Source organism: Sinohyriopsis cumingii, chromosome 11 (genome assembly GCF_028554795.1).
Source record: "Sinohyriopsis cumingii isolate HCF-2022 chromosome 11, ASM2855479v2, whole genome shotgun sequence".
Classification (NCBI taxonomy): Eukaryota; Metazoa; Mollusca; class Bivalvia; order Unionida; family Unionidae; genus Sinohyriopsis; species Sinohyriopsis cumingii.
In genome coordinates this window covers 55,441,394-55,469,213 of record NC_142971.1, presented here as the reverse complement: position 1 = coordinate 55,469,213, position 27,820 = coordinate 55,441,394, and the positions used below count along the sequence as shown (strand labels likewise).

General features: G+C 37.2%; 1 protein-coding gene across 2 annotated transcripts in view; it reads left to right on the top strand.

The window, feature by feature from the left end:
- Window positions 1-27,409, top strand: part of LOC149788488 (ubiquitin carboxyl-terminal hydrolase BAP1-like) — a 64,290-nt gene extending 36,881 nt beyond the window's left edge. For both annotated transcript variants that reach the window (XM_089974485.1, XM_089974483.1), the window contains 4 exons: window positions 1,925-2,540; window positions 6,419-6,525; window positions 19,310-19,402; window positions 26,866-27,409. In XM_089974485.1, the coding sequence (XP_089830611.1) occupies window positions 1,925-2,540; window positions 6,419-6,525; window positions 19,310-19,402; window positions 26,866-27,066 (1,017 nt within the window). In that variant the 3' untranslated portion in view covers window positions 27,067-27,409. The remainder of the gene's footprint in view (window positions 1-1,924; window positions 2,541-6,418; window positions 6,526-19,309; window positions 19,403-26,865) is intronic.
- Window positions 27,410-27,820: the final 411 nt, after the last annotated feature.

The following is a 27,820-nucleotide window of genomic DNA, read 5'->3' as shown; positions in this document are numbered from 1 at the left end:
AAACTTACTATATCTGCACTGGTCCTGATTATGAAATATACTCAGTGTATCGTCTGATGTTTGATGATTGTAGGTCACATACCAATGGTAAAGTACATGTCTTTACTAGGTAATGCTTGGAAGTTCATTTCATGGTAGCAGGTATGGACCAAAATTGACAAAATTTGCTTATGATTCTATTTATCTTACATAAATAGGAAAATAATGAAACTTTTCTAAATTGGTAATATTTCAATAATAATAATATTAACAGGTTCTTTGATAATTTTATATTTCTTTGCCCACGCATTTAAAATTAATGTAAAGTTAGATGAAATTTTATTTTTATTTCTACTGTTGATATTCATTGATTTCAACTTTAATTACATTTGTTTGTTCAATTTAATCATTTGATCCTTTTGTTTTGAGGGAAACATTCAGTCAGCCAGTGCTAGTGTGGACATTCTTTCTTGTAGATAAGTTGCAATTTATGTTTATATTATATTTCATGTATGCTACCATACCCAAGTTAGGCTAAAAAGACGATAATATTGAGTTGTTCCCCCCATGGTCGGGGTCAGCCACTATATACTGTTTGATTTACATTTACATGCTTCGATCGACAGAGATTTTTTTGTAGCGATCGATTGAGGGCATGTCATAGAAACTTTACAAATTGTAACCAAGCAGCAATAGTGAAACGGTTTTAATACGTACTGATAACAACATTAAGTACCGCCATAATACAGCATTCCAGGCTACATTTTTCGGGGCAAAATAAGAAATATCAATGTAGGAGGATTATTAATAGAGTCACAAAAGGGAAAGAACCATAGATTAATTATCTTATAAACTAAACAAGTTCAGATATCAGCATCAGATTGCATGAATGATTTTCATGAGGAAATGGTTAAATCACAATTGTACTGTATTGTACATTTTGTCGTACTGTGGCAAATTTGGTATAAATAAGCTCTATCAAATAAGTATTTTCCTAAAAAGTCACAATAAAAATCAGAAAAATAAGGTAAAATGACACCAATAAGAACCAAATTTGCCCAACCTTACTGATGCCAAATTTGACAGATTTGAGGTACCTTGCTCTGTTACAGTAGGAATGTTTTTGTGGTTCTTCCTACTAGGGACATAAATTTACAAGTTTACTTTACAGCTTTCAAAATAATCATTTTTGTTGAAGAAAAGACCAGATTTCAATATAGATTTTCAGCAGCAGCAACAGTGTGTCATCATGGTTCAAACAAGTTGTCCTAAGGGATAGGTCAGTGTATTCATTATAAAAAGTATAACAAATTACAACTACAGTTTTTCCAAGAAATAGATCAGTGCATTTATGACAAAAAGTATAATGGAATACGTCTAGAATTGTCCCAAAGGATAGGTCAGTGTATTCATTAGAAAAGTATAACAGATTACATCTACAGTTTTTCAAGAAATAGATCAGTGCATTTATGACAAAAAGTATAATGGAATACGTCTAGAATTGTCCCAAAAGATAGGTCAGTGTATTCATTAGAAAAAGTATAATGGAATACATCAAGAGTCGTCCCAAGGGATATTTCAGTGCATTTATGACAAAAAGTATAATGGAATACATCAAGAGTCATCCCAAGGGATAGTTCAGTGCATTTATGACAAAAAGTATAATGGAATACATCTAGAATTGCCCCAAAGGATAGATCATTGCATTCATCAAAACAGTATGATAGATTGCATAAACAGTTGGTTGCATTTGCATTAATATTCAGAATAAATTTGCTTCATTTTTTCCCTTCATTTTCATCAGTAGAAAATGTTGTCTTGATAATAAAATATAAAATCTGTTTGACAGTGGCATTACTGTAAGTAAAAGTATGTAAGTACCATTTATTGACACTGCTTAATGCATATTGTTCTTCTTACTTTACTGTTTGTATAATTCATGCAGATGGTGAAAATAACAAATCCTGGTCTCACAGCAGCTGAAAAGGATAAGTACATGATCTCAGAAAAACCACATGAACACTCCACAATGATGGGTCCAAAGCAAGCAAAAATTCCCAAAGTGGAGGTAACTCCAGTGGACGTTTCAGCAGGGAAAAATAATTCTAATACACAGGATGAAAAATTGTCACAAAGTTTCAACAAATCAAAGGATGATTCAAACAATGCAAATCCATCAAAAGAGAGTGAAAAAGAAAAAGATCAGATAGTTGATGTAGAAATGCTTGATGTAAAGAATTCCACAATAAAAAATGAACCTGGGTCCAAACCTCAACACCTCCATCCTCAAGGGGAGTCAATGAAAGACAGTGGAATGAAGGTGCAGATTTCTGTTGCAGATGACAAAGGAGGAAGTGGTATGCTGATTCCCCAGACTGCTTCACAGACTGATGTTACCAAACCTTTGACTATAGAAACAAAGTTTGTGGGTTCATCTGGTCCTGGTAGCGAGAGCACAGACACAGCCTCAGAGGTGGGAAGCTGTTTTAGTTCCCCAAGCAGTACAATGGGAACTTCTTGTCAAAACAGTCCTAACACAGCACCAGGAGACAAAGCGCCAGGTTAGTAAATAAAAGTAGAGCATGACTGCAGTATTGCATGATTGCAAAACACCATTTTGATGAATATTCACATACATTAATATGAATATTTTTAATACTCTATACCTATGACAAGTTACATGTGATGTTCGTGGTCTGAATTCATATGAGCTTATCCAAAAATCTGATAGAGCTCTGTAAATTAGGATTTTTATAAATAAATGTCAGTATTAAATCAAACCAATGAAAAGTGTGTTGTCCTGAAGCATATTAACTTATAATTACATTTTTTAAATATATTTTTATGTCACAAGTTAAACAAGCATATTATATCACCGGACTTGTGCATTCTGGTTTGGCAGTTTCTGTGTTGGTGCCCACAACTCGGTATCAGTGTACAAATCAGACATTTTTCCAGCAGACTCAATGTTTTTGATGACTTATTGTCAAGAAAGGTGAGATTGTTCATACAGAATTGTCTATCTATCAACTTGACTTTCATGTGATCTTGCAGCATCTGTTGATCAACCATTTTGTGATAAGATGGAATATCAAATTGCTTGCCTTTTCCACTTTTCAGTCAGTTGGGAAGGGTTGTGGGTCATGATCTTGTTACCTAAAATAATACAAAGTTGAGGGTTTAGAACTGCAAGATAATTCTGATAGCCCCTCTCATTTGGGACAAGACCTGAGTCTATGATCTACTTGAACTGTAATTGATCTGCTTGAGAAGAATCCAACCAAACCAAATTGTCTCAAACAACCATGGTAGCAATTGATCTACCCCTATCCAGACTGACTCTTCCTCTATTCCTGGCTCTTCTCAGGGAAACCTTGCACACAAAGAAATTAAACCTTCAGTTGTTTAGAGAATCTCACAAACAAGAAGGCTCTCCACTTTGAAGGCTCATGAAGGAAAGTGGCATGTATTCAGGGACTGGCGTAGACTCCACAGCATTCTCCCTAAGAGTATTGTAATCTCACAACTGGACCACTTTTTTTCTCTGGCTCAATGAGGAAAAACAAGTCAGCCCCAGTTGCCATCAAAGGCTACCACTTCATGATTTCTTACATATTTAGGCATTGTAGGGATATCAGTCAGGATAAAGATCTCTGTTAAATTTGTAGCCAGGAATAGGCTGCTACCAGTGGGCAGTCAGAGGCTTGTTAAATGCTCTCTTTCTTCAACAGACACAACCATGCTGGATACTGTCTGCACCCACACAGAAATATCTTCGAAGAAAACAATGGCTGTTTCTCCTAGTGAATGGCAGTAAAGAGACTATCACCCCTCAGACTCTATCATGAAGTGGGTTGTATGCTTGGCATGCTCCGACATCTCAAAAGATCAGAGTCACCTCATGATAATTTTACCTCTTGGTATTAAAGTGATTGCTGTGAACCTCCTGTTCAAATATAACATTTCAACCTCAGACTTAATAGAAGCTGTTGGTAGGCATGCAGCGTCTATCTCCAGGGTTTAGCTTCACAGAGACAAAATATGGATCTAATGGGTAAAGTGACTGTTACCCAGATGACCACCAGATCCTGTTAAAATCAAGATAGCCGTCTAAAGCACATAGTCAGCACTTTCTCCTGTTTAAAAATAGTTTGTCAGTAAGAAGAGTTAAATGTCCAATAATCATCATCTTAGCCTGATATGGTTGTCATTGACCACAAGACTGTTGACTGTGTTGCTTCCAGGTAAGAAGAACAGATCATCTTTCCTGTAGAGAATCCAGCCATTATTCACTCGAAGGATTCATGATGTAAAGCTAGGATGCCCAGCATTCCCTCCTATTATTTATTCTCCTGACATTAATGTGATCAGGATATGTATAAGAAGGAGAACTCAAATTTTAAGTAAACGTTTGACTTACCCAATCACATTAGTTTAAAACCCTCCCATCCTGCCCACCATGTGATCATATTGATAAATTGCTCAGCTTAAAACTAGCAACACCTGGAAGCCACAAAGAGAAGTGATGAGCAAGAGTTACTGCCCTTCATCTACTTGATATAGATGGAAAAGACAATTGTCATCTTTTGACCAGGGATGGGAGATAATAAATTTATATTCCCTATGTTAAATACTTTTAACTGTAATGTAATCGGGTAAGTATTCTTGGGGAAACCTAATTTACTTAAAAATTTGCTTTGTCTCAATAACACATTGATTTTCTGTATTTGTTATTTTCTTTCTGCAGCACTGATAGTCAAATTATTTTCTTAAAAATATGCCATTTTGTCATAGGTCCAAAACTGTCAGTGTTCAAGTTGCACTTCTCTGCTTGGGAATGGTAATTTATACACCTGCCATAAGGTGGAGTCTAACATGTTATCATGATGTCCATCTGTCATTTTGTTCCTTATTTTGTTTCCTTATATAAGTTCTCCACCATCATCTAATAACCAAACAGTAAGTAGGATACATTCTGGTCAAGACCAAGGAGAAAAATGTCAGGATCGAAAGGAAAACATCAGGTCCTCAGAGACTGAAAGAAGGAAAACTGTCCACACAATAACTTAAATTGTATACCGATACCTTGACTACATTTTGTAATGACTTGCATTAGGAATAAGGACACATAACCTATTGATTTTTGGGGGTTCAAAAAGGTCAAAGGTCAAGTTCACAGTGACCCAAGAAGAAAAATTGTTTCCACATGATATCTACAGGTTTTTATCACCTGCATTGATTGCCTTTTAAACAAGGAAAGCACCTATTTATGTGGGTTGGTCAAAGGTCAACATCACAGGAACTAAATGATGGAAAACTACTTCCACACAATCACTTGACCTGTACATTAGTTACTTTCACCAAACAGTGTGTATGTAAATAGCTTGCATTTTAGAGAGGAAAAATACTTATTGATTTTGGGGTTAAAGGTCAAGGTCACAATGACAAGAAAAGTGCTTTCTGCATTATTTCTAGTTTTGCTTCATATACTTTGACCAACCTTTATTGATGGCTTGCAGTTCAGAAAAGAAAGTTACCCATTCATTTTAGGGTTAAAAAGGTGAAAAGTTAGAGTTGTTATTGTTGTAGGGTTTAACGTCATTTTTCAGCACAAGATAAGCTATACATGGCGGCCAGTATTAATGGTGGAGGAAGAACCTGGGAAAACCCCGGAAAGAACCACTGACCCACGAGAAGCTACTGGCAAGCTTTCTCACATACCCACATAGGCCGAACCCGAGACTCAAACCCACGCAAACAGAGGTGAGATGGCAGTGATCCGTAACAGCGAGCACTTTAGACTACTCGGCCACTTGGGCCCACGAAAAGTTAGAATCATAGTTACTTTTTAAAAAAGGGGGGGGCCGAGTGGTCTAAAGTGCTCTCCATCACGGATCAGTGCCATCTCACCATTGTCTGTGTGGGTTCGAGTCTCGGGCTCGGCCAATGTGGATATGTGAGAAAGCTTGCCGGTAGCTTCTCTTGGGTCTGGTCGGTGATTCTTTTCATGGTTTTCCCGGGTTCTTCCTCCAGCATTAATACTGGCCACAATGTATAGCCTATCTTGTGCTGAAAAATGGCATTAAACCCAATAACAGCAACAGCCTTAAAAATATCTCATGTCCTATGCCACAAACCATGTGATATTGATAATACATGAGTTAAATGGCTGCTATGTCTCTTACTGCCTGAGCTTTCAACTAATAAAAGATGGTTTTGCATAAAAGAAGTGTAATTATACTCTTCATCATGTGGCAGGCAAATAGTATGTTATTTACAATTCTTGTTTTGGGGTTGGGGGTTAAGAGAAGTCAAGATAGTTTATGATATCCTGTCTTTACATCATCATTTAGTCTTCCATTTGACAAGTACTCCTTAATGTATCTGAAATTTTGAAACCTTGCTTGTGAAATATATGCGTGTTTAATTAATGTTTCAGAGGGTGCTGTATCAGACAAAGTAGATGGTGAATATGGAGGAACATCAGGCTCATCCACCTCCCATCACAAACACAAGTTCAGCAGCCAGCATGGCTTCAAACCAAAGGTACATAACTCTGCCTGTCTGCAATTGGAAGACTTTTGGAACTGTTTGCTAACTGACATATGCTAATTGATTCTGATTATTTAGATGTATATTTATAAACCACACAAATGAAATTTGGCAGGTGTACTAGTCAAGTCAACATGTACGTCCGTCTGCCCATCATACTATTATGTATTTTCTGAATCCTGTTATTCTGCTTTATCCTGACTAGACACAGTGCCATCTAGAAAATGGAGTCTCTCTGGCTAGAATTTTAAGTTATCCCTATTTTTATTTTTATTGTCCATGCAGCCATCTGCCTGTTATATGCTATTTTAATTGCAAATTGTATCAACTGCTCCAGTGGCCTAGTGGTTAGTGCATCTGCCTTGGATGCTGGACATCGTAGATTCGAACTCTAGCTGAGTCATACCAAACACATAAATATGGTACAAACAGCTGCATCCAGGCACTCAGCATCCAGAGGTTACTATATAGTGTTAGGACTGGTAGAACTGGTGTCAGGATAATGTGACTTGGTGGGACATTATGCTACATGACTGCCGCATGATGCCCCCGTGCTAGACAACACTCTAAACTGGACATAAACTGCCACACTGCAGACATCGTAGGTATGCAACTATCATCAATGCCTATGCATTCAACATGACCAACCATGACGAGATCAGTCAAAAAACTTTTTATGTGGGGGAGACCTGGAGTCTCTTATTGAAGTATGAAAGGCAGACTAGACATGGCCATATGTCATTGTCAAGTGGAAATGGTTATAGCAACTGTTTCGGATCTGGGAGATTGTGCTTTTGAACCCTGGTCGAGTTATACCAAAGACTTATGAAAATGGTACATGCAGTTGCCTGACTTGGCGCTCTGCTTTAAGAAGTTAGTGTTAGGACTGGTTGGCCTAGTGTCAGGATAATGTAATTGGGCAGGACATCATGCTACATGTCTGCGGCATGATGCCCCAGTGCTAGACATCACTATAAACTGCCACACTGCAGACATCATAGTGATATGACTGAAATATTGTTAAAGCTATATTAAAAATCCAAATACCACACACATTGTCAAATGGCTTTGGCATGCAACAGCGTTGGACTCATGCTACTGAGGAAATGCACTGGACATGACCTCCTAATCACCAACACAGTTTTCAGCCTGCCAAACACTATTGACAAGGAACTAATCCAGGACAAGATTAAGTTGTTACTCTACCAGGAACTAACCCAGGACAAGATTAATTTGTTACTCTACCAGGAACTAACCCAGGACAAGAATAAGTTGTTACTCTATGAGGAACTAACCCAGTACAAGAATAAGTTGTTACTCTATGAGGAACTAACCCAGGACAGAATTAAGTTGTTACTCTACAAGAAACTAACCCAGGACAAGATTAAGTTGTTACTCTATCAGGAACTAACACAGGACAGGATTAAGTCTACTCTACAAGAAGCTAAGCTAGGATAAGATTAAGTTATTAGTCTACAGGGAACTAACCCAGGACAGGATTAAGTTGTTACTCTATGAGGAACTAACCCAGGACAGGGTTAATTAGTTGCTCTACCAGGAAATAACCCAGAACAGGATTAAGTTGTTACTCTACCAGGAACTAACCCAGGATAGGATTAAGTTGTTACTCTACCAGGATCTAACCCAGGACCAGATTCAGTTGTTAGTCTACAAGGAACTAACCAGGACAAGACTAAGTTGTTACTCTACCAGGAACTAACCCAGGATAGGATTAAGTTGTTACTCTACCAGGATCTAACCCAGGACCAGATTAAGTTGTTTCTGTGCCAGGAACTAACCCAGGACAAGACTAAGTTGTTTTGCTGCCAGGAACATACCCAGGACAGGATTAAGTTTTTACTCTACCAGTAACTAACCCAGGACAGGATTAAGTTGTTTCTCTACCAGGAACTAACCCAGGACCAGATTAAGTTGTTACTCTACCAGGAACTAACCCAGGACCAGTTAAAGTTGTTATTCATATCAGCACACATGTTTAGGTCAGTTGTCTTATGCACAGCATTTAGGTGTAACTGTTCCTTAACTGATGTTATCCAAGCTGTATGATGGAGCTCAGAGATGGATGAATGCTTTTACATCAGAGACTCTTCAGTTCAGTTTGACTTGGTGGAACCCATATCATAGTGCAACAGGTTACTTTTCTGTGTCATTCAGCAATGCAACAGGTAACTGTATCATTGAGCAGTGCAACAGGCTACTTTTCTATGTCATTCAATAGTGCAGTGGGCTACTTCTGTCATTCAGCAGTGCAACTGGTTACTTTTCTGTGAGGGGCCTCAAGTGGCTGAGTGGTCTAAAGCGCTCTCCATTACGGATCATTGCCATCTCACCTCGGTCTACTTTTCTGTGTCATTCATTAGGGTAATTAGCTACTTCTCTCTGTCATTCAGTAGTGTAACAGGCTAATTTTCTGTGTCGTTCAACAGGGCAACAGGATACTTTTCTGTGTCATTCACTAGTGCAACAGACTACTTTTCTGCGTCAACGTGCTGCTTTTCTGTGTCATTCAATAGTGTAACAGGCTACTTAACTGTGTCATTAAGTAGTGCAATGGGCTACTTTTCTGTGTAATTCAGTAGTGCAATGGGCTACTTTTCTGCGTCATTCAATAGTGCAACACACTACTTTATTGTGTCATTCATTAGTGTAACGGGCTACTTAACTGTGTCATTCAGTAATGCAATGGACTACTTTTCTATGTCATTCAGTAGTGCAACAGGCTGCTTTTCTGTGTCATTCATTAGTGCAACAGGCTACTTTTCTATGTCATTCAGTAGTATAATGGGCAACACGCTACTTTTCTATGTCATCCAGTAGTGCAACTGGCTACTTTTCTGCATCATTCAATAGTGCAACACGCTACTTTTCTGTCATTCAGTAGTGGAACTGGCTACTTTTCTGTGTCATTCAGTAGTGTAACAGGCTACTTAACTGTGTCATTCAGTAGTGCAACAGACTACTTTTCTGTGTCATTCAGTAGTGCAACAGACTACTTTTCTGTGTCATTCAGTAGTGCAACACGCTACTTAACTGTCATTCAGTAGTGTAACAGGCTACTTAACTGTGTCATTCAGTAGTGCAATGGGCTACTTTTCTGTGTAATTCAGTAATGCAATGGGCTACTTTTCTGTGTAATTCATTAATGTGATGGGCTACTTTTCTGTGTAATTCATTAATGTAATGGGCTACTTTTCTGTGTAATTCAGTAGTGTAATGGGCTACTTAACTGTGTCATTCAGTAGTGCAATGGGCTACTTTTCTGTGTAATTCAGTAATACAATGGGCTACTTTTCTGTGTAATTCAGTAATGCAATGGGCTACTTTTCTGCGTCATTCAATAGTGCAACACGCTACTTTTCTGTGTCATTCATTAGTGTAACTGGCTACTTTTCTGTGTCATTCAGTAGTGTAATAATAATAATAATGAGGACTTTGTATAGCGCCTAATCTTTAGAAGCTCTAAGCACTTTACAACATTAGACAACACCTATAAGATAATGGGCTACTTAACTGTGTCATTCAGTAGTGTAATGGGCTACTTAACTGTGTCATTCAGTAGTGTAATGGGCTACTTAACTGTGTCATTCAGTAGTGCAACAGACTGCTTTTCTGTGCCATTCAGTAGTGCAACAGACTACTTTTCTGTGTCATTCAGTAGTGTCATGGGCTACTTAACTGTGTAATTCAGTAGTGCAATGAGCTACTTTTCTATGTCATTCAGTAGTGCAACACGCTAATTTTCTGCGTCATTCAGTAGTGCAACACACTACATTTCTGTCATCCAGTAGTGCAACAGGCTACTTTTCTGTGCCATTCAGTAGTGCAATGGGCTACTTTTTTGTGTCATTCATTAGTGTAATGGACTACTTTTCTGTGTCATTCAGTAATGCAACAGGCTACTTTTCTGCATCATTCAGTAGTGCAACATGCTACTTTTCTATGTCATCCAGTAGTGCAACAGGCTACTTTTCTATGCCTTTCAGAAGTGCAACACGCTACTTTTCTGTGTCATTTACTAGTGTAACAGGCTACTTAACTGTCATTCAGTAGTGTAACGGGCTACTTAACTGTGTCATTCAGTAGTGCAATGGGCTACTTTTCTGTGTAATTCAGTAATGCAATGGGCTACTTTTCTGTGTCATTCAATAGTGCAACACGCTACTTTTCTGTGTCATTCATTAGTGTAACTGGCTACTTTTCTGTGTCATTCAGTGGTGTGACAGGCTACTTTTCTTTGTCATTCATTAGTGCAGTGGGCTACTTTTCTGTGTTATTCAGTAGTGTAATAGGCTACTTAACTGTGTCATTCAGTATGCAATTGGCTACTTTCCTGCATCATTCATTAGTGTAACATGCTACTTTTCTATGTCATCCAATAGTGCAACAGGCTACTTTTCTGTGTCATTCAGTAGTGTAACAGGCTACTTTTCTGCATCATTCAATAGTGCAACACGCTACTTTTCTGTGTCATTCAGTAATGCAACGGGCTACTTAACTGTGTCATTCAGTAGTGTAACAGGCTACTGTGTCCTTCAGTAGTGCAACAGACTGCTTTTCTGTGTCATTCAGTAGTGCAACGGACTACGTTTCTGTGTCATTCAGTAGTGTAATGGGCTACTTTTCTGCATCATTCAGTAGTGCAACGGACTACTTTTCTGTTTTTCAGTAGTGCAATGAGCTTTTCTGTGTCATTCATTAATGCAGTGGGCTACTTTTCTGTGTGGGGCCCCGAGTGGCCAAGTGGTCTAAAGCGCTCTCTGTTACAGATCACAGCCATCTCACCTCTGTCTGCGTGGGTTTGAGTATAGGATTCGGCCAATGTGGGTATGTGAGCAAGCTTGCCAGTAGCTTCTCGTGGGTTGTTTGTTCTTCCCGGGGTTTTCAGGGGTTCTTCCTCCACCATTAATACTGGCCGCCATGCATAGCCTATCGTGTGCTGAAAAATGGCATTAAACCCTACAACAACAACAACTTTTCAGTCTCATTCATTAGTGCAATGGGCTGCATTTCTGTGTCATTCAATTGTGCAACAGGCTGCATTTCTATGTCATTCAGTTGTGCAACAGACTGCATTTCTGTGTCATTTAGCAACTTCACAATGATGCAGGTTACTCTGCTTGTACATTTCTTCAGTACTGTTTTGTTGAATATAATATGGAGACACCATTCCAGATGCTTCATACAATTACGTCCTTTGATGTGCACGAAAATTCCCTCTCTAGTAATGGATTCATAACTCAAATTGCCATTTATGTAGACTTTTGAAGTAAATAGTCATATATTTCTAGCAGGTCTTTAGAGACTTGCAAAAGAATTAAATGTACTCCCAGATGATAGTACCTTTTACAGGTAACATTAAACAAGATGAAGTATCATACATTATATCTGACATCTGACGGATCAGTATTGCATGCATCAATGTGGTACGGTGAAATAAAAGTAAACATTTTAATCATTACTGCCTTCCATTATTCTTTTAGCTATGAAGTTAATTTTTACATGACATGTAATTTTTTAAAATTTAATTGTCTGTGGTCAACTGGATTTCAACAAGTTTCTGCACCTTTGATTTTTGGAGGAAGGGATTAAATATTGCTGGACAGTAAATGAAAAAGTGATATTCTTCTACTGGTGAAGATAAGGAAATCATTTTGTTTTCTTTAATGGGCTCACTGTACTATAGTACAGTAGTATGGAAACCACGACTGACAGAAGGCATCATTGTATAAATGGTTTTCAGCTTTAATAGTCATGATTCTAATTGTGCAAACTCCAGAAAGTACTGAACAAATCTGGCCTCCATTTCGGAGAGTGGAAAATCCGACTAAGTTACTTTAAATAGCAGATTACGACTAGAGCTTAAACAATGACCATGTAATCTGATGTAAAGGTCGTTCACATCAATAAATATATATAATAATAGGTTTTCCCCAAAGGTGGATCTTCAAAACCAGCTCAGAATGGCTGATGTTTACAGCGGGTGTACAAACACACTTCTTTAAAAATGGTGTGGAGGTGTCAAAACTCACTTCCTTGTGAATCGGGTGGAGGTTTCCAAAGGCACTTCCATGAGAATGGGGTAGAAGTATCGAAAGGCATTTACATAAGGTAGCGGGTTAAGTAATTAATGCTCCTTTATCACAAGGCTTCTGTTGTTGTCAGGTAAGGACAAAGTAGTTAAACATGCTGAAAGAATCCAACAGAGCCTTGTAAGCCTATCCATATTACTTACCTGTGTTATGTATAAGACATTATTTAGTCTCCTAATGGTCACATTTTTCAATATTATCAGACATAAACTTGTCAAGCTATAAATTGCATGAATTCAGAGAACAAATGCAAAAGTATGATTTGATGATAAAATTGAAAATGATATATTTTTGACCAAATTAGCCTCTTTGTTGCCTCAAATGAAACATAGGTACATAAAGATGTACAGTCAAACCCACTTATCTCGACCTCGGTTATCTCGACAACCCGCTTATGTCGAGCGTTTTGGTCCGGTCCCGAAAAAATTCTTCTTTGTTATGCTATTTTTTACCCGCTTATCTCGACCTCTGTTAAGTCGATAACCCGGTTATGTCGGGCATAAGTTTCGGTCCGAAGTAACATGTGGACCCGCTTAATTCAACGAAATGCAACTTTTTAACGTCAATCTCACAGAAATTGTACAAGAAATAGTCAGCAAAAGCGATCGATTTTCAGGCACAATTTTGGTCCGTTACGGCAGTAGTCACATGTTTATTTCATATTCTTTCTATTTTTGGTTCGTAAGAGTAGCTTAATCGATTAGTTTATTAAGAATATATCATGTTCACTACATAAAATATTCAAGGATTCACAAAGACAAGAGTGTGTACAAATTACAATATAACTTTATTTTACGAAAACGCAGAATCTTAGATGTCAGCTACATGTGTATTTTATCATTTCCCTTTTATTTCTTAAGGTACATTTCAGATATGAATTATGTTCCGAAGTACATGTATACAAGAAACAACAATCAAGGAGATACAAGTAATGAAATATTATGTACATGTACACATTAATAATCAATGTGCAGATGGAAAAGTGCTGATCGGCTGAATATTCAGGTCATGAAATTGCTCCATATGCACGTAATATCATGACGATTTATTGTATAGCATTTTATGACAATAAAATAACCTTTGTATTTGATATCCTGCCGGTAAGTTCAAAGAATTAGTTTACTGCTCGCTACCGGATGTGTTTATTCACCACCCGCGCATCTATTTATTTGCCATCTGGAATCATAATTGATACAAACTCGCATTGATGCTGCGGGGTAAGTAGTCTACTCAACATTAACTTGCTTTAATAAATACTCTTTGTAACCCATGCTAGCGAATGGAGTGTCATTTGCACTCACAGTCAATGTACATGTACATGTACATGTATTTTCAAAAACATTTATTGATCTTTATCTGCGAGATACTGTCATATATTAACCTGGATATAATACAATCTTGGTTATTTTGCACCTAACACCGTGTTATGCGTGAATGGCGGGTGCCTGAAAGCAATCGGTGGATGTTTCTCTCTCACTCTCTCGTTTGTGATTTTCTTTGATCCATTTTTCAATCTGATAACATATTCAAACCTCTGAGTACAACCAAACATGATTTGTTTTTCAATATTCACATCAATTATAAAAATGTGTCATGTGTTATCTGACATAAGTGATGCACACTACAGTAATGGATGCATACGCTACATGTGATATAAGGAGTTCATAGATATATTTTTTCTTTAATAAATTACTTATGATGATAAAAAAGGAATAAATGATAACAACACCAGGTTAGTTCATTTCATTTTATTATCAATTAAGCGTTTTGTTTATTTTATTGTAACATACAGTGGGAGGGGATTCCAGTAAACACCAGCAAGAGACAGGAGTAATGCTCAAGGACATTTTTAAAATTACCTGTTTTTATGAACCCGGATATCTCCGGACCCGGTTATGTCGACGATTTTTTTACACCCCCGACGTAATCGAGATAACCGGGTTTGACTGTATCTTCAAGCTTTGTAAGGCTAGAAATTTAGGGACATGGTGCCAGAAATGAAAGGACCTGTGGATTCCATGTCTTTTCTACAAATCCTTTTATTTTTAAAATCAATACTTGTATTGAAAAAATCTCTAGTCAATGTAAAAGGCAAATTCAAGTTTATTTTCCACAGGTTTAGCTTCCAGTCATAGGTTCTTTCATAGGTTTGCTTGTGTGTACATTTTTGGTGAACTTGGATAAAAACAACATATTTTACCCCTTGGCTCAGACTCATTACATGTGCTCTGGAAAATGTTTGCACAAGACAAACTGTGTTGCTCTCCCTTGTATAGTGTTTGTACAAGACAAAATTTGTATGATCCCTCTTGTATAGTGTTTGTACAAGACAGAATTTGTATGATCTCTCTTGTATAGTGTTTGTACAAGATAGAATTTGTAAGATCCCTCTTGTATAGTGTTTGTACAAGACAGAATTTGTATGATCCCACTTGTATAGTGTTTGTACAAGACAAACCATGTATGATCCCTCTTGTATAGTGCTTGTACAAGACAAAATTTGTATGATCCCTCTTGTATAGTGCTTGTACAAGACAAAATTTGTATGATCCCTCTTGTATAGCATTTGTAAAAGACAGAATTTGTATGATTCCTCTTGTATAGTGTTTGTACAAGACAGAATTTGTATGATCTCTCTTGTATAGTGTTTGTACAAGATAGAATTTGTATGATCCCTCTTGTATAGTGTTTGTACAAGACAAACCATGTATGATCCCTCTTGTATAGTGCTTGTACAAGACAAAATTTGTATGATCCCTCTTGTATAGTGTTTGTACAAGACAGAATTTGTATGATCCCTCTTGTATAGCATTTGTAAAAGACAGAATTTGTATGATTCCTCTTGTATAGTGTTTGTACAAGACAGAATTTGTATGATCTCTCTTGTATAGTGTTTGTACAAGACAGAATTTGTATGATCCCTCTTGTATAGTGTTTGTACAAGACAGAATTTGTATGATCCCTCTTGTATAGTGTTTGTACAAGACAAACCATGTATGATCCCTCTTGTATAGTGTTTGTACAAGACAAACCATGTATTATCCCTCTTGTATGGTGTTTGTACAAGACAGAATTTGTATGATCCCTCTTGTACAGTATTTGTGTCGTTTCTCATGCAAATGTTTGCACAAGACAAACTGTACAGACCCTCTTGTACAGAATTTGTAAAAGACATCTGTGTATGGTCCCTCTTATACAGAATTTGTACAAGACAAACTGTTTATGCTCTTTCTTATTCAGTGTTTGTACAAGATGAACTGTGGATGATCCTTCTTGTATAGTGTTTGTATGATCCCTCTGGCAAATGTTTGCACAAGGCAAACTGTATGATCCCTCGTGTACAGGGTTTGTACCATAAAACTGTATGCTCTCTTATGTACAGTGTTTGTTGTTGTTGTTTTTGTTTAATGCCATTTTTCAGCACACGATAGGCTATACATGGCAGCCAGTATTAATGGTGGAGGAAGAACCTGGGAAATCCCCAGAAAGAACCAGCGACCCACGAGAAGCTACTGGCAAGCTTTCTCACATACCCACATTGGCCGAATCCGAGACTCAAACGCATGCAGACAGGTGAGATGGCAGTGATCCATAACAGAGAGCGCTTTAGACCACTCGGCCACTTGGCACCCCATGTACAGTGTTTGTACAAGATGAAATGTGTATGTTAACTCATTTACAGTGTTTACACAAGACAAACTGTGATGCCTTTGGCAACTATTTGCACAAAGCAAACTGTATGATCTCAAATGTACAGTGCTCAGGACAAGCTGTATGATGTCTTCTGCGGTCATTTGTAAGATCCCACTGTCAGATGTTTGCACAAGACAAACTGTATGATCCCTCTTGTACAGTCTTTTGTAAGATCCCACTGGCAGATGTTTGCACAAGACAAACTGTATGATACCTCTTGTACAATATTTGTGTGATACCTCTTGTACAGTGTTTGCACAAGACAAGCTGTATGATCCCTGTTGCACAATATTTGTAAGATCCCTCTGGCAAATGTTTGCACAAGACAAACTATATGATACCTCTTTTACAGTTTTGTAAGATCCCACTCTCAGATCTTTACACAAGACAAGCTGTATGATCCCACTTGTACAGTCTTTTGTAAGGTCCCACTGGCAGATCTTTGCACAAGACAAACTGTATGATCCCACTTATACAGTCTTTTGTAAGATCCCACTGGCAGATCTTTGCACAAGACAAACTGTATGATACCTCTTGTACAGGGTTTTGTAAGATCCCACTAGCAAATGTTGCACAAGACAAACTGTATGATTCCTCTTGTACAGTATTTGTGTGATCCCTCTGGCAAATGTTTACACAAGACAGACTGTATGAGCCCTCTTGTACAGTGTTTGTAAAAGACAAACTGTGTATGATCACTTATTTACAGTGTTTGCGCAAGACAAACTGTGTCTGATCCCTCTTGCATGGTGCAAAATATATGTTGATCCATCTTGTAGCCAGAGTACTATGGTATCAATGGTCTTTAATAGCTATCAGCAAACAAGTAAATAGAGACACATACCTTCAAGATATTTATGTGTATCTGTTGTTCTATGCTTTTTATCAAAATGCATTTAATTTCCAGTTTAAGTCAGATGATTGTGGGAAATGATCAATGAACAGATGCCATGTAGATTTCAGGTTCGGCAAGGGGGATTACTCTGACATCACAGTAATACCCCAAAAAATATCTTTACAATATACCTGTCCTATTGTTGTGAACTTGATGTACTTGTTGCACAAGTGTAAAACAACTTTAAATGCACTGGAAGTCGAGGAAGTTAGTTAAATAAAACAAACAGCAACAAACTGATATTCTGTTCTGATAAACCTTTTTGCTGGGATCATTCTTCTGTCAGTTTCTTGGTGTAGATAGACTGATGATGTGTGTCTACACGCACACACACACACACACACACACACACACACAGTTGTTCTATTTGAGAATGCTAATATCTCAATCAATTCTCTCAAAGCCATAAGGCATAAGAAATGGTTTTATTTGGGAGAAAAAGACATGCAACTGATTAACATGTTTTAAACTCACATTTAATACCCAAAGAGATAAGGTAAGACAGTTTTAAAGTCAACAACTGTCAGCTTCAGAAGCCATCAGAACTTACAGAAAACAACATTAACATACTTCACATCTTGATTCTTATATGCTAACATATATTATATGTCTTCCTTCTTAACAAATATGTTAATCATGTAATCTGACTCTTGCATGACATCTTTGGATATTATCTGTTACTATTCTGCCTAACAGATTGTTCACAGTGATATCAATTTTAAGAAGACATTCATTCTGTTTGAGAACATTGGGTATGGCAATGTTTAGAAACAGTGATATTGATGGGTACATTTTTAAAATCATTGTACCGCCATTAATCCCAACATTTTCCCAAAATAAATGGTGATACAGAACTAGTAATTTATGGTCATCCATTGTATTTAAGTTAAGCAAACAGTAAGTGGCACTGTGCAGAAAAATACTACAAATTTCAAATACTGCGATATTACAGCAACTATGATTTTGTAGGAAGCAAGGATAAGGATCCCTCTTGTAAAGCCTATGGATGATCTAGACAAGGATTATCCAAAAGTCACCTGGACATTGATGATCGAGACAAGGATTATCCAAAAGACACCTGGACATTGATGATCTAGACAAGGATTATCCAAAAGTCACCTGGACATGGATGCTCTAGACAAGGATTATCCAAAAGTCACCTGGACATGGATGATCTAGACAAGGATTATCCAAAAGTCACCTGGACATTGATGATTTAGACAAGGATTATCCAAAAGTCACATGAACATGGATGATCTAGACAAGGATTATCCAAAAGTCACATGGACTCGGATGATCTAGACAAGGATTATCCAAAAGTCACATGGACATGGATGCTCTAGACAAGGATTATCCAAAAGTCACCTGGACATGGATGATCTAGACAAGGATTATCCAAAAGTCACCTGGACATGGATGCTCTAGACAAGGATTATCCAAAGGTCACATGGATATGGATGATCTAGACAAGGATTATCCAAAAGTCACCTGGACATGGATGATCTAGACAAGGATTATCCAAAAGTCACCTGGACATGGATGATCTAGAAAAGGATTATCCAGACTTTTTGGAGTTGACCAGATTTAGGAAAAGTCACCTAGACATGCATTTTTTTTGTAGTATCTGGTGTTATGTATATTTAATTTGTATTGTTTGTTATGGGGTTTTTTTCTCCATGATTATGTTAAGTATAATTGTATTTTGGACATGTCCTTCTCCAAAATCAAGTTCATTGTGTGCCTGACCAGTAAATTTTATTTCATAAACAAATTATATATAGTTAATATTTTTCTCGATGAGTATGCATTAAATGTTGTGATCATTATCAATAAAGGTGAAAATATTGCCTGGGTCCAGGACATTAAAAAAAAAACTGGTTTGCCTGATGTTTACCACATTTTTTATTATAATTTTAGTGACAGATTTTATCTTGTTGACAACTTAGAATTTCTAGAAATGAGCTTGTGACCCTCATCCTGTTTCTAGTTGCGTGCCTGAGTTTTTTTTGTTATTAATGTTTTGCATGTATTATTATTAACTGTAGTAGTATGCTACCATGATACATTATGCTTATTTCAGGACTTGTTAGCCCTTCTGAAGAATGTGGAGAAAGAGATTGGAACTTGTGAGCAGAATCTGAAAGATGAGGTAGAAAAGATGAAGAAGTACAGGGTAAGAATGTACAAGCAATATTTTTCCACAGAATGTTTATTCCTCAGTTTTTAAAAGATAGTGGGAATTTGGTTATCCTGCCTATTTTGATATGTATTTGTGTGCAGTTTTCATACATATAATCTCTGGAACACTACATCCTACTCCTTTACCATGGCTGCTAGTACTCAGCAACATTCCTCCTCCACAGCTGCATTGCCAGGAAGCAACCACAAAAGAGCTGGCTAAGGTTTATGCCATTGAGAAACTTCCACTGTACATGGACATCACCTCACATCAGCAGTCTGCTTGACTTTGAGATGCCCAGTCTGGTTGGGTCTATTGCCAGAGAATATGACAGCTATTTCAGCATTACTATTTCCCTTTGCACTGCCTCCCTTTTGGATCACCACTTCAGTTACGGCCTCAAATTGGGGTGAAACACCTCCTTTTTTGGATCTCCACTTCAGTTAGGGCCTCAAATTGGGGAGGTGAAACAATTCCTCCCCTTTGGATCTCCACTTAAAGTAGGGCCTCAAATTGTGGAGGTGAAACACCTCCTTCCTTTTGGATCTCCACTTCAATTAGGGCCTCAAATTGGGGAGGTGAAACACCTCCTCCCTTTTTGATCTCAACTTCAGTTAGGGCCTCCAATTGGGGAGGTGAAAAAGCAAGAGGTGCAAGAGTTGCCCTTTAGTTTTCAGTTCAATCTAATATCTCAGCATGACCTTGTTAGGGAACATGAGAAGGGGTGATTGTTGCCAGGGAATTCACAGTGGCGGTTCTCAGCAACAGCAAGTCATAAGGTCCTACTTTCACAAGCAGTGAGGGGAGAGAGAGGGGAACACTGTTTCTCCTTTCACAGGCCTTCTCTTTACACCATGACACTCTGACAACCCACCTGAGGTAACAGACTTTTACCATTTCATCAGATTTGTACCAACCATTCTTGAAAAATGGTGGGAGAGAGATACAACTATTTTCAGAGGGGATTTCATTATCCGAACCCTTCTACTTTTGTTTTCCAGCTCCAGCTGATCACTTGAAGCAATGTTTTTACACAAAAAAATCTAGTTTTTCTGCTTGTAAAGGGTGACATAGTTAGTACAAAAGCAAACGAACAGGACTTTTATTCCTGAACATTTCTGGTTATGAAATCCAACAGCAATTGAGACCTGCAATGAATATATGAGCGGTCTTGATGTAGTTCCATATAATGATTTATAGCCCCACGCTGAGCCCTTTGACCTTCACTAAGAGCTCAAGATATCCACCACAGTGCCTCCAATGTTCCTACAAGAAACAGTACAAAACCATTTGGTAAGTTTGGGTTTTGGTTCACAACATGAACTACCTTATTTCTTTTACTGTGTGGTGAATAATCAGTGTAGCGAAGTCGGACGTCTTCCCTTCTCAACATTATGCCCCATTATAGTATGGAACCTTTAGCACATACATATAACTTGGCATCTTCGATTCAAATTCATCAAAAGAATCATTTATGCATCAGAGAAGGCATCAACTAAGACACTGAAGATGTACCTTTAAGAACACATGACAGCAAGCCATATCCCAGTTCAGGACATTTTCCACAGAAGGTGGACTTTCCTGGATGACACACTATAAAACATTCTGGTAGTAAGGTTTTGGTTAATGACAACAACAACCTTGCTTCCCTGATTTGCGGTTCAGGGTGGATAGTCAATGTGAAAAAGTCTGGCCTTATCTTTTCTTAACATTATGACTGCTCCAGTGGCCTAGTGATTAGAAAGTCAGCCTTGGATGCGGGAGGTTGTGGGTTGGATCCATGGACGAGTCATACCAAAGACTTACAAAAATGGTACTAACAGCTGCCTCACTTGGCGCTCAGCATTAAGAGGTTAGTGTTAGGACCGGTCGGCCTGGTGTCAGGATAATGTGACTGGGTAGGACATCATGCGACATGTCTGCATCATGATGCCCCAGTGCTAGACATCACTATAAACTGCCACACTGCAGACATCGTAGCGATATGACTGAAAAATTGTTAAAGCTGCATTAAAAATCCAAATCACACATACACACACACTTAACATTACACGCCATCTTAGTATAGAACCTTTAGCACATGCCACTGGATAGTCAGTATGAAAAAGTCTGACCTTTTGTCCATCTAGATATGGAACTCTTAACAAATAGTAACTTAGTGTCTTCAAACACATCAAAGTATTGCTCATGTTTCAGAAAAGCATCAGACAAAACATTGCTTGGTGAGCGGGTTTCTTATGTCTGCCATCCTATTCAGGGTGGGATTGGATCTGCTACAATGTAGTTTACTAGTGGATTGTTGACACCCTTAAGCCCCATCCCAGCACATATAGCTGGTTAGGACTTTAGAGCGACACCTTGTTTATATCTAAAAGTGTATTGGTGTGGGTTTCCCCTGTCTCCCTTGGAGATCTGTTAGTGTTTTTTTGTTTAGAAAACAATGATGTGGTATACAATTTTGCAGGGTTGATTTCTTTTTTATCCATCAAATATTTAGAGTTATTTATTTATCCCAAAAGGAAGCTTTATGGTATACTTTCTTCCCTTGGTCCGAGCTGACAGTGGGTCTGATTTCTACCAAATTGTACTCTTACCCCAAAGGTTACTAAGCCCTCGGCTAATTTCCTTCCCTTTTCCCTATCATTTATTTATTATTGCAGTGACTTTGCCAGAGTCATTTTCTAGGTCAATTCAGAGAGTTTCTTTTTCTATCTAATCCCCAAAATTAATAAATGGTGTATTGTTAAGTGTATGGTGAGTGTGTGTTTTGCATCTGTATTATATATGCCTTGGCATATATGAAAATGGTGTCATAACACCTATTGTGTTTATTTCTTTTAGTTTTTTACTTGTGCCATAGCACATAATTAATAATCAAATTAGCATATAAAATCCTTCATTGAAGAATTTTTTTTATTGTTTTAAGTTTTATTTGAGTATGCCTTGGCATATAATTTAGTAATTATATTGGGGTTCTTGTTTGTATACTGGCTTGGTAAGCGGGTCCCTTGTAGGGTGTCAATATTGACCTTCCATCGAAGCTCTGTATATTTCTCTTTTATTAATTGCATTTGAATACTTCCTCTTAATTCTAAACATTCACTTGGTATAGTTCTGGCAAATCGAAAGCTATACCATTTTATTTTCTGTAAATGTAATCATTTATTGTTATTGCATTTATATACTTTCTCCAAATTCTAAACATTCATCCTTTTTATTTGTGTCATTTTTTAAATCCTAGTTTACTAGTGGACCTGTGATGGTCGATGGCATATGGATTTTTTTAAGAGAAGCCATTATCAGTGCCTACCACATGTGGGTAGAACACATCCATTGAAGACGTTGGTCCTGATAATGACTGGCACTTTGGTTGTGGTGACACATCTGCAATGGGGTTGAAATCACCAGACCTTTGCCTCACAGTTAGGGGAATAATATGTGTACCCCCAATATCAGGTAAATTCAAGTCTATCTCATTCATCCAGAGTAGTATGCCTAATGCTTGAAATTTCTCGTTCATGATTCCCCAACCCCAGGCTGACTCATTGTCAAGGGAAGACAACTGCTTCATCCAGAGTTGTATGCCTAATGCTTGAAATTTCTCGTTCATGTTTCCCAAACCCCCAGAAGCATGGGCTGTACCTGTTCTTTCCATTTTGATTATGAAGATAAATAAGAAATGAAGGATACAGACTGCAGTGTGATCAGATCAGATTAGCCCAATAAGATGAAACATCCTGGATCAATGATCTGCTCAATTTACTAACAGATGTACACACGTGAGTTGTAGCAACTTCCACTCTGCTCAGTTTAGTAACAGATGTATGCAGATGAGTTGCAGCAACTTCCACTCTGCTCAGTTTAGTAACAGATGTATGCAGATGAGTTGCAGCAACTTCCACTCTGCTCAATTTAGTAACAGATGTACACAGATGAGTTGTAGCAACTTCCACTCTGCTCAGTTTAGTAACAGATGTATGCAGATGAGTTGCAGCAACTTCCACTCTGCTCAATTTAGTAACAGATGTACACAGATGAGTTGTAGCAACTTCCACTCTGCTCAGTTTAGTAACAGATGTACACAGATGAGTTGTAGCAACTTCCACTCTGCTCAGTTTAGTAACAGATGTATGCAGATGAGTTGTAGCAACTTCCACTCTGCTCATGTAGTACTATTCCATGAGTAAGAGATTTCTTCTTCCTTAACTCCTGGCTCCTTTTTCAGGGATGTTATGATTGAAAATGAGTTTGGAGCTTCAGTCATGGAGAAGATCTCAACAAATGAAGATTCTTCATTTTGAAGACATGTAAGGGGAAATCATGTATTGTCATTGACTGGTGTTACATCCATGAATTCACACCACTTTCTGTACCGATTCTCAGATGGTGAACTTCTTTCTCTTCCCCTTGAAGACAGGAAGTTAACCCTATTGCAGTCAAGGTCTCCTTCCATGATCTCAGACATGTTCAGACTTATTCAAGGAACAATTTTGGCAACAACAAGGCAATCTCAAACTTGTGGTCCAATTCTGATATGTCCAGCTATATTATTTCCATACTCAGTCGCATTATTCCCATACTCAGTCACACTGCAGACATCATACAATATGACTGAAAAAATTGTTAATGCTATGTTAAAATTCCAAAGCACACACACACACATTATTCCCAATGGAATCTCTCCTGCGTTTTGACATGGCCAAACTTGCTAAGTTTAAACTGATGTCTCCCCACCACCACCACCACTGAAGTAGCTATCATGCAGTTTATGATATAACTATAAACTAACTTAAACATGCAGAGCAAGTGAGCTACATACGTTATCCATAGATCCCAACTGATGGTTCAGTTATTCTAATTACACAACCTCGTACACTAATGAACTTTTCATCTCATGAAATATGAGTGACTTCCATGAGACAGGCCTTGAATGTGATGTCTCAGTTTGGGACATAGTGGAATCAGCTGATTGGCATGCCCAGTCTGCCTTCTCTTGCTTCCATTTTCATAAAGTGGCCTCACTAATGAGAGAACTGAATCTCATTGGGTTAGTGGTAGCTGCACAGGTAATGACCACTTTTAACTGATGGAAGCAGAACCTCTACCCAGACATGAAATTCATTTTCACTTGAATTGCCTGTGAAGCTTTTGATGGTGAGACAATAATCAAGTGCTGAATTGCACAGGTATTTAAACTAAATGTCTCTTGTTGTGCTAAACTAACATTATAAGTTCATCCTTTTAGTAAACATGGAGAAGTAGGATGCTCATCATTTCCATATCCTTTTGCCTATTTTTCTAATGTAATGTGATCAGGTCGACAGGGAAAGGAAATATTTTAGTTAAATTATCTTTCTCCAATAATATTTACCTGATCACATTTCAAATGATCCCTCCTACCATTTCCTACAATGCAGGCATCCTTCAAGTTTTCATGCAAGCAAAAAATGGGCACATCGAGGTATAAAGGTGGCCACCTAGTGAATAGAAATGAGTTAACATTTAAGAGTTGCTTCCCTTCATCTGTATAATATATAGACACAGAAGTCCTTTTTTTGTCTTTTTGGGAGGGTTTTGTTTGGAGGTAGCAAACTGTTATCCATAAGGTAATTTTATCCATTAAGTATTACCAGAGAAACATAATTGACTAAAATTTGTTTTTACTGACAAGCCTACCTTCAAATTTTTCTCCACTAAAGAATGAAGTTTTACTTTTCAACTTATGTTTAACCAGCTGACTGTGACTATAGCCCTCCAGCGATTTGGCAAGCTTTGTCAACAACACTGTGTTAATAGTGTAACAAAGAAACCATGTGTAGAGCTAATCATCTTTGAATATTAGTTCATTGTTATGTTTGACACTTTAATGGATAAACAAATCTGAGACAATTGACTATAATGACATCTAGGATGTCATTTGACTGTTGTCAAATTATGTGCTGTCACTTTTGACTTGTCAGTCTTATCCTTCAAATACAGTGAATTCAGGTTCTCTGATAATACACACACATACATGCATGCATGCATCCATCCATCCATCCATCCATCCATACATACACATTTCTTAATATTTTGAACTTGGAATATTTTTATGAAACTTTGCTAGCACGATTAAGCAAAAGCCTTTTCAGGTTGGCAAATAAAATTTAGCAGGCTTTTGTATGTATATGATGATTATCTGAGTAGATTTTCTGGCCATTAAAACAATTTTTCACTTCTTTTTACACGGTTTGTAATTTTTTGATGATTAGCAGAAACCAGTTGAGGTATGGGGCCATCAGTTTAGTACATATGCAAAAATCTGGCAAAGCTTGACACCTTCCCCTGTCTCTGTATACATGCATACTTTTTACACACACACACCTGTGTACATATGCTTGATGCACACACCCCACCCCAATTATATAGAATGGCCTATATTTAATCCATGCAGAAACTATCAAACATTAATAATATTAACATGTTTAATAAAGCAGATAGTCCACCGACATTGAATGTCTGGTTGCAGTGTCTGCTAAAATTCAAATACCCACTGAACCCAGTCGAACAGGTTACGTATTAGACAAATTATTATCGACGTTTCACACACACACACTATTTCCTATGCGTACGTACATTATCAGTAGACCCCCTATAAGCATATGCATTTGGATTAACCCCCTCCATGCGTACATGCTAAATGGACGACCCCTATTCAGATCAAATTTGGGAGACATATTTGTAAGCATATGTACATGAGGTATTAAAACAAAATTTGGTAGACCTATTTCTAAGCATATGTAGATATTTAATACCTTTAAAGCAATATTTAACAACTTTAGAAACTTTTCTTTCAAACATTCTGGATGTGGACATTTTGGCTTCACTGGGGGCATGTATGTTTTATAGACACAGAGATTTTGTTTGGTAATTTTTGTTAAAATCATACACATGGAAGTAAATCCAAGAAGGGAAATAACATCCTGCAAAATCATTCTTATATAATTGTATTTTTAGATTGATGACTGCATAATCATTCTTATATAATTGTATTTTTAGATTGACGACTGCATAATCATTCTTATATAATTGTATTTTTAGATTGACGACTGCATAATCATTCTTATATAATTGTATTTTTAGATGACAACTGCATAATCATTCTTATATAATTGTATTTTTAGATTGATGACTGCATAATCATTCTTATATAATTGTATTTTTAGATTGACAACTGCATAATCATTCTTATATAATTGTATTTTTAGATTGATGACTGCATAATCATTCTTATATAATTGTATTTTTAGATTGACGACTGCATAATCATTCTTATAGAATTGTATTTTTAGATTGATGACTGCATAATCATTCTTATATAATTGTATTTTTAGATTGATGACTGCATAATCATTCTTATATAATTGTATTTTCAGATTGATGACTGCATAATCATTCTTATATAATTGTATTTTTAGATTGATGACTGCCGGAGAAGACACAATTATGACCCCTTCATAATTACGTTTTTGTCAATGTTAGCAGAGCAAGGTCATTTAGCTGATCTCGTACAGCAGCACTCTCTGCTCAAAAAGCACCATAGTAGCGGGTCCAGTAGTCTTAACAAGGTCTCCCAGGGTGAAAAGCGGAAAAGACCACGACCAAAGCGCAAACGATGATTGTCATCAACTTCTTTTGACTTTGTTTATTTTCCAGTGTTCTGCTCTAAGTATTTTTTGATGAGATATAAATTCAAGCAATAGATATTAAGTTTAACAGATTAACACTGTTATATGTCTGGAAAATGATGGTGCTCTGGAAGTTTTCTCCATCTCTAAACTCAGAAAGAAACATTAAAAAAATAAAGCTTTGATGTGTCTTAAAGGTATATTTATATTCAATAGTTCATTTAATAAATTCTGTTGAAAGTTTTTCCTGTCAGTTTAAAAGTGGTAAATTATCTCAGAATAGGTTGATGTTGAGGAGAGATATTTCTTGTACCAATAAATGGTTAAAGAGTCATTGTTCTTGTAATAGATTTTGTACCAGTGAAAAGATGCATCAAATTCACAGGGATTTTTTTGTGGTATACCAATTTTGGTGGATATCCTGGTTACTACAAGCCACAAATTTAAAGTATTAAAGAATAGAGATTAAAATTTAGAGGATAAAGAATGGAGATTAAACTATGAAATAGATAGTATAGATATTAAAATTAAAAGTGTAAAGTATAGAAATTAAAATATCAAGTTAACAGGATAGAGATTAATTATAAAGTATACAGAATAGAGATTCTTCTGAGGAAAACGTACAGATTCTTATTCAGTCCATGAAATTGAATACAGTGCAACCCTGCTATAACACGGTAGTTGGGGTCCATAGAATCTGACCATGTTATAGACTGAACTGTGTTATAACCAAACAAGTCAGTTA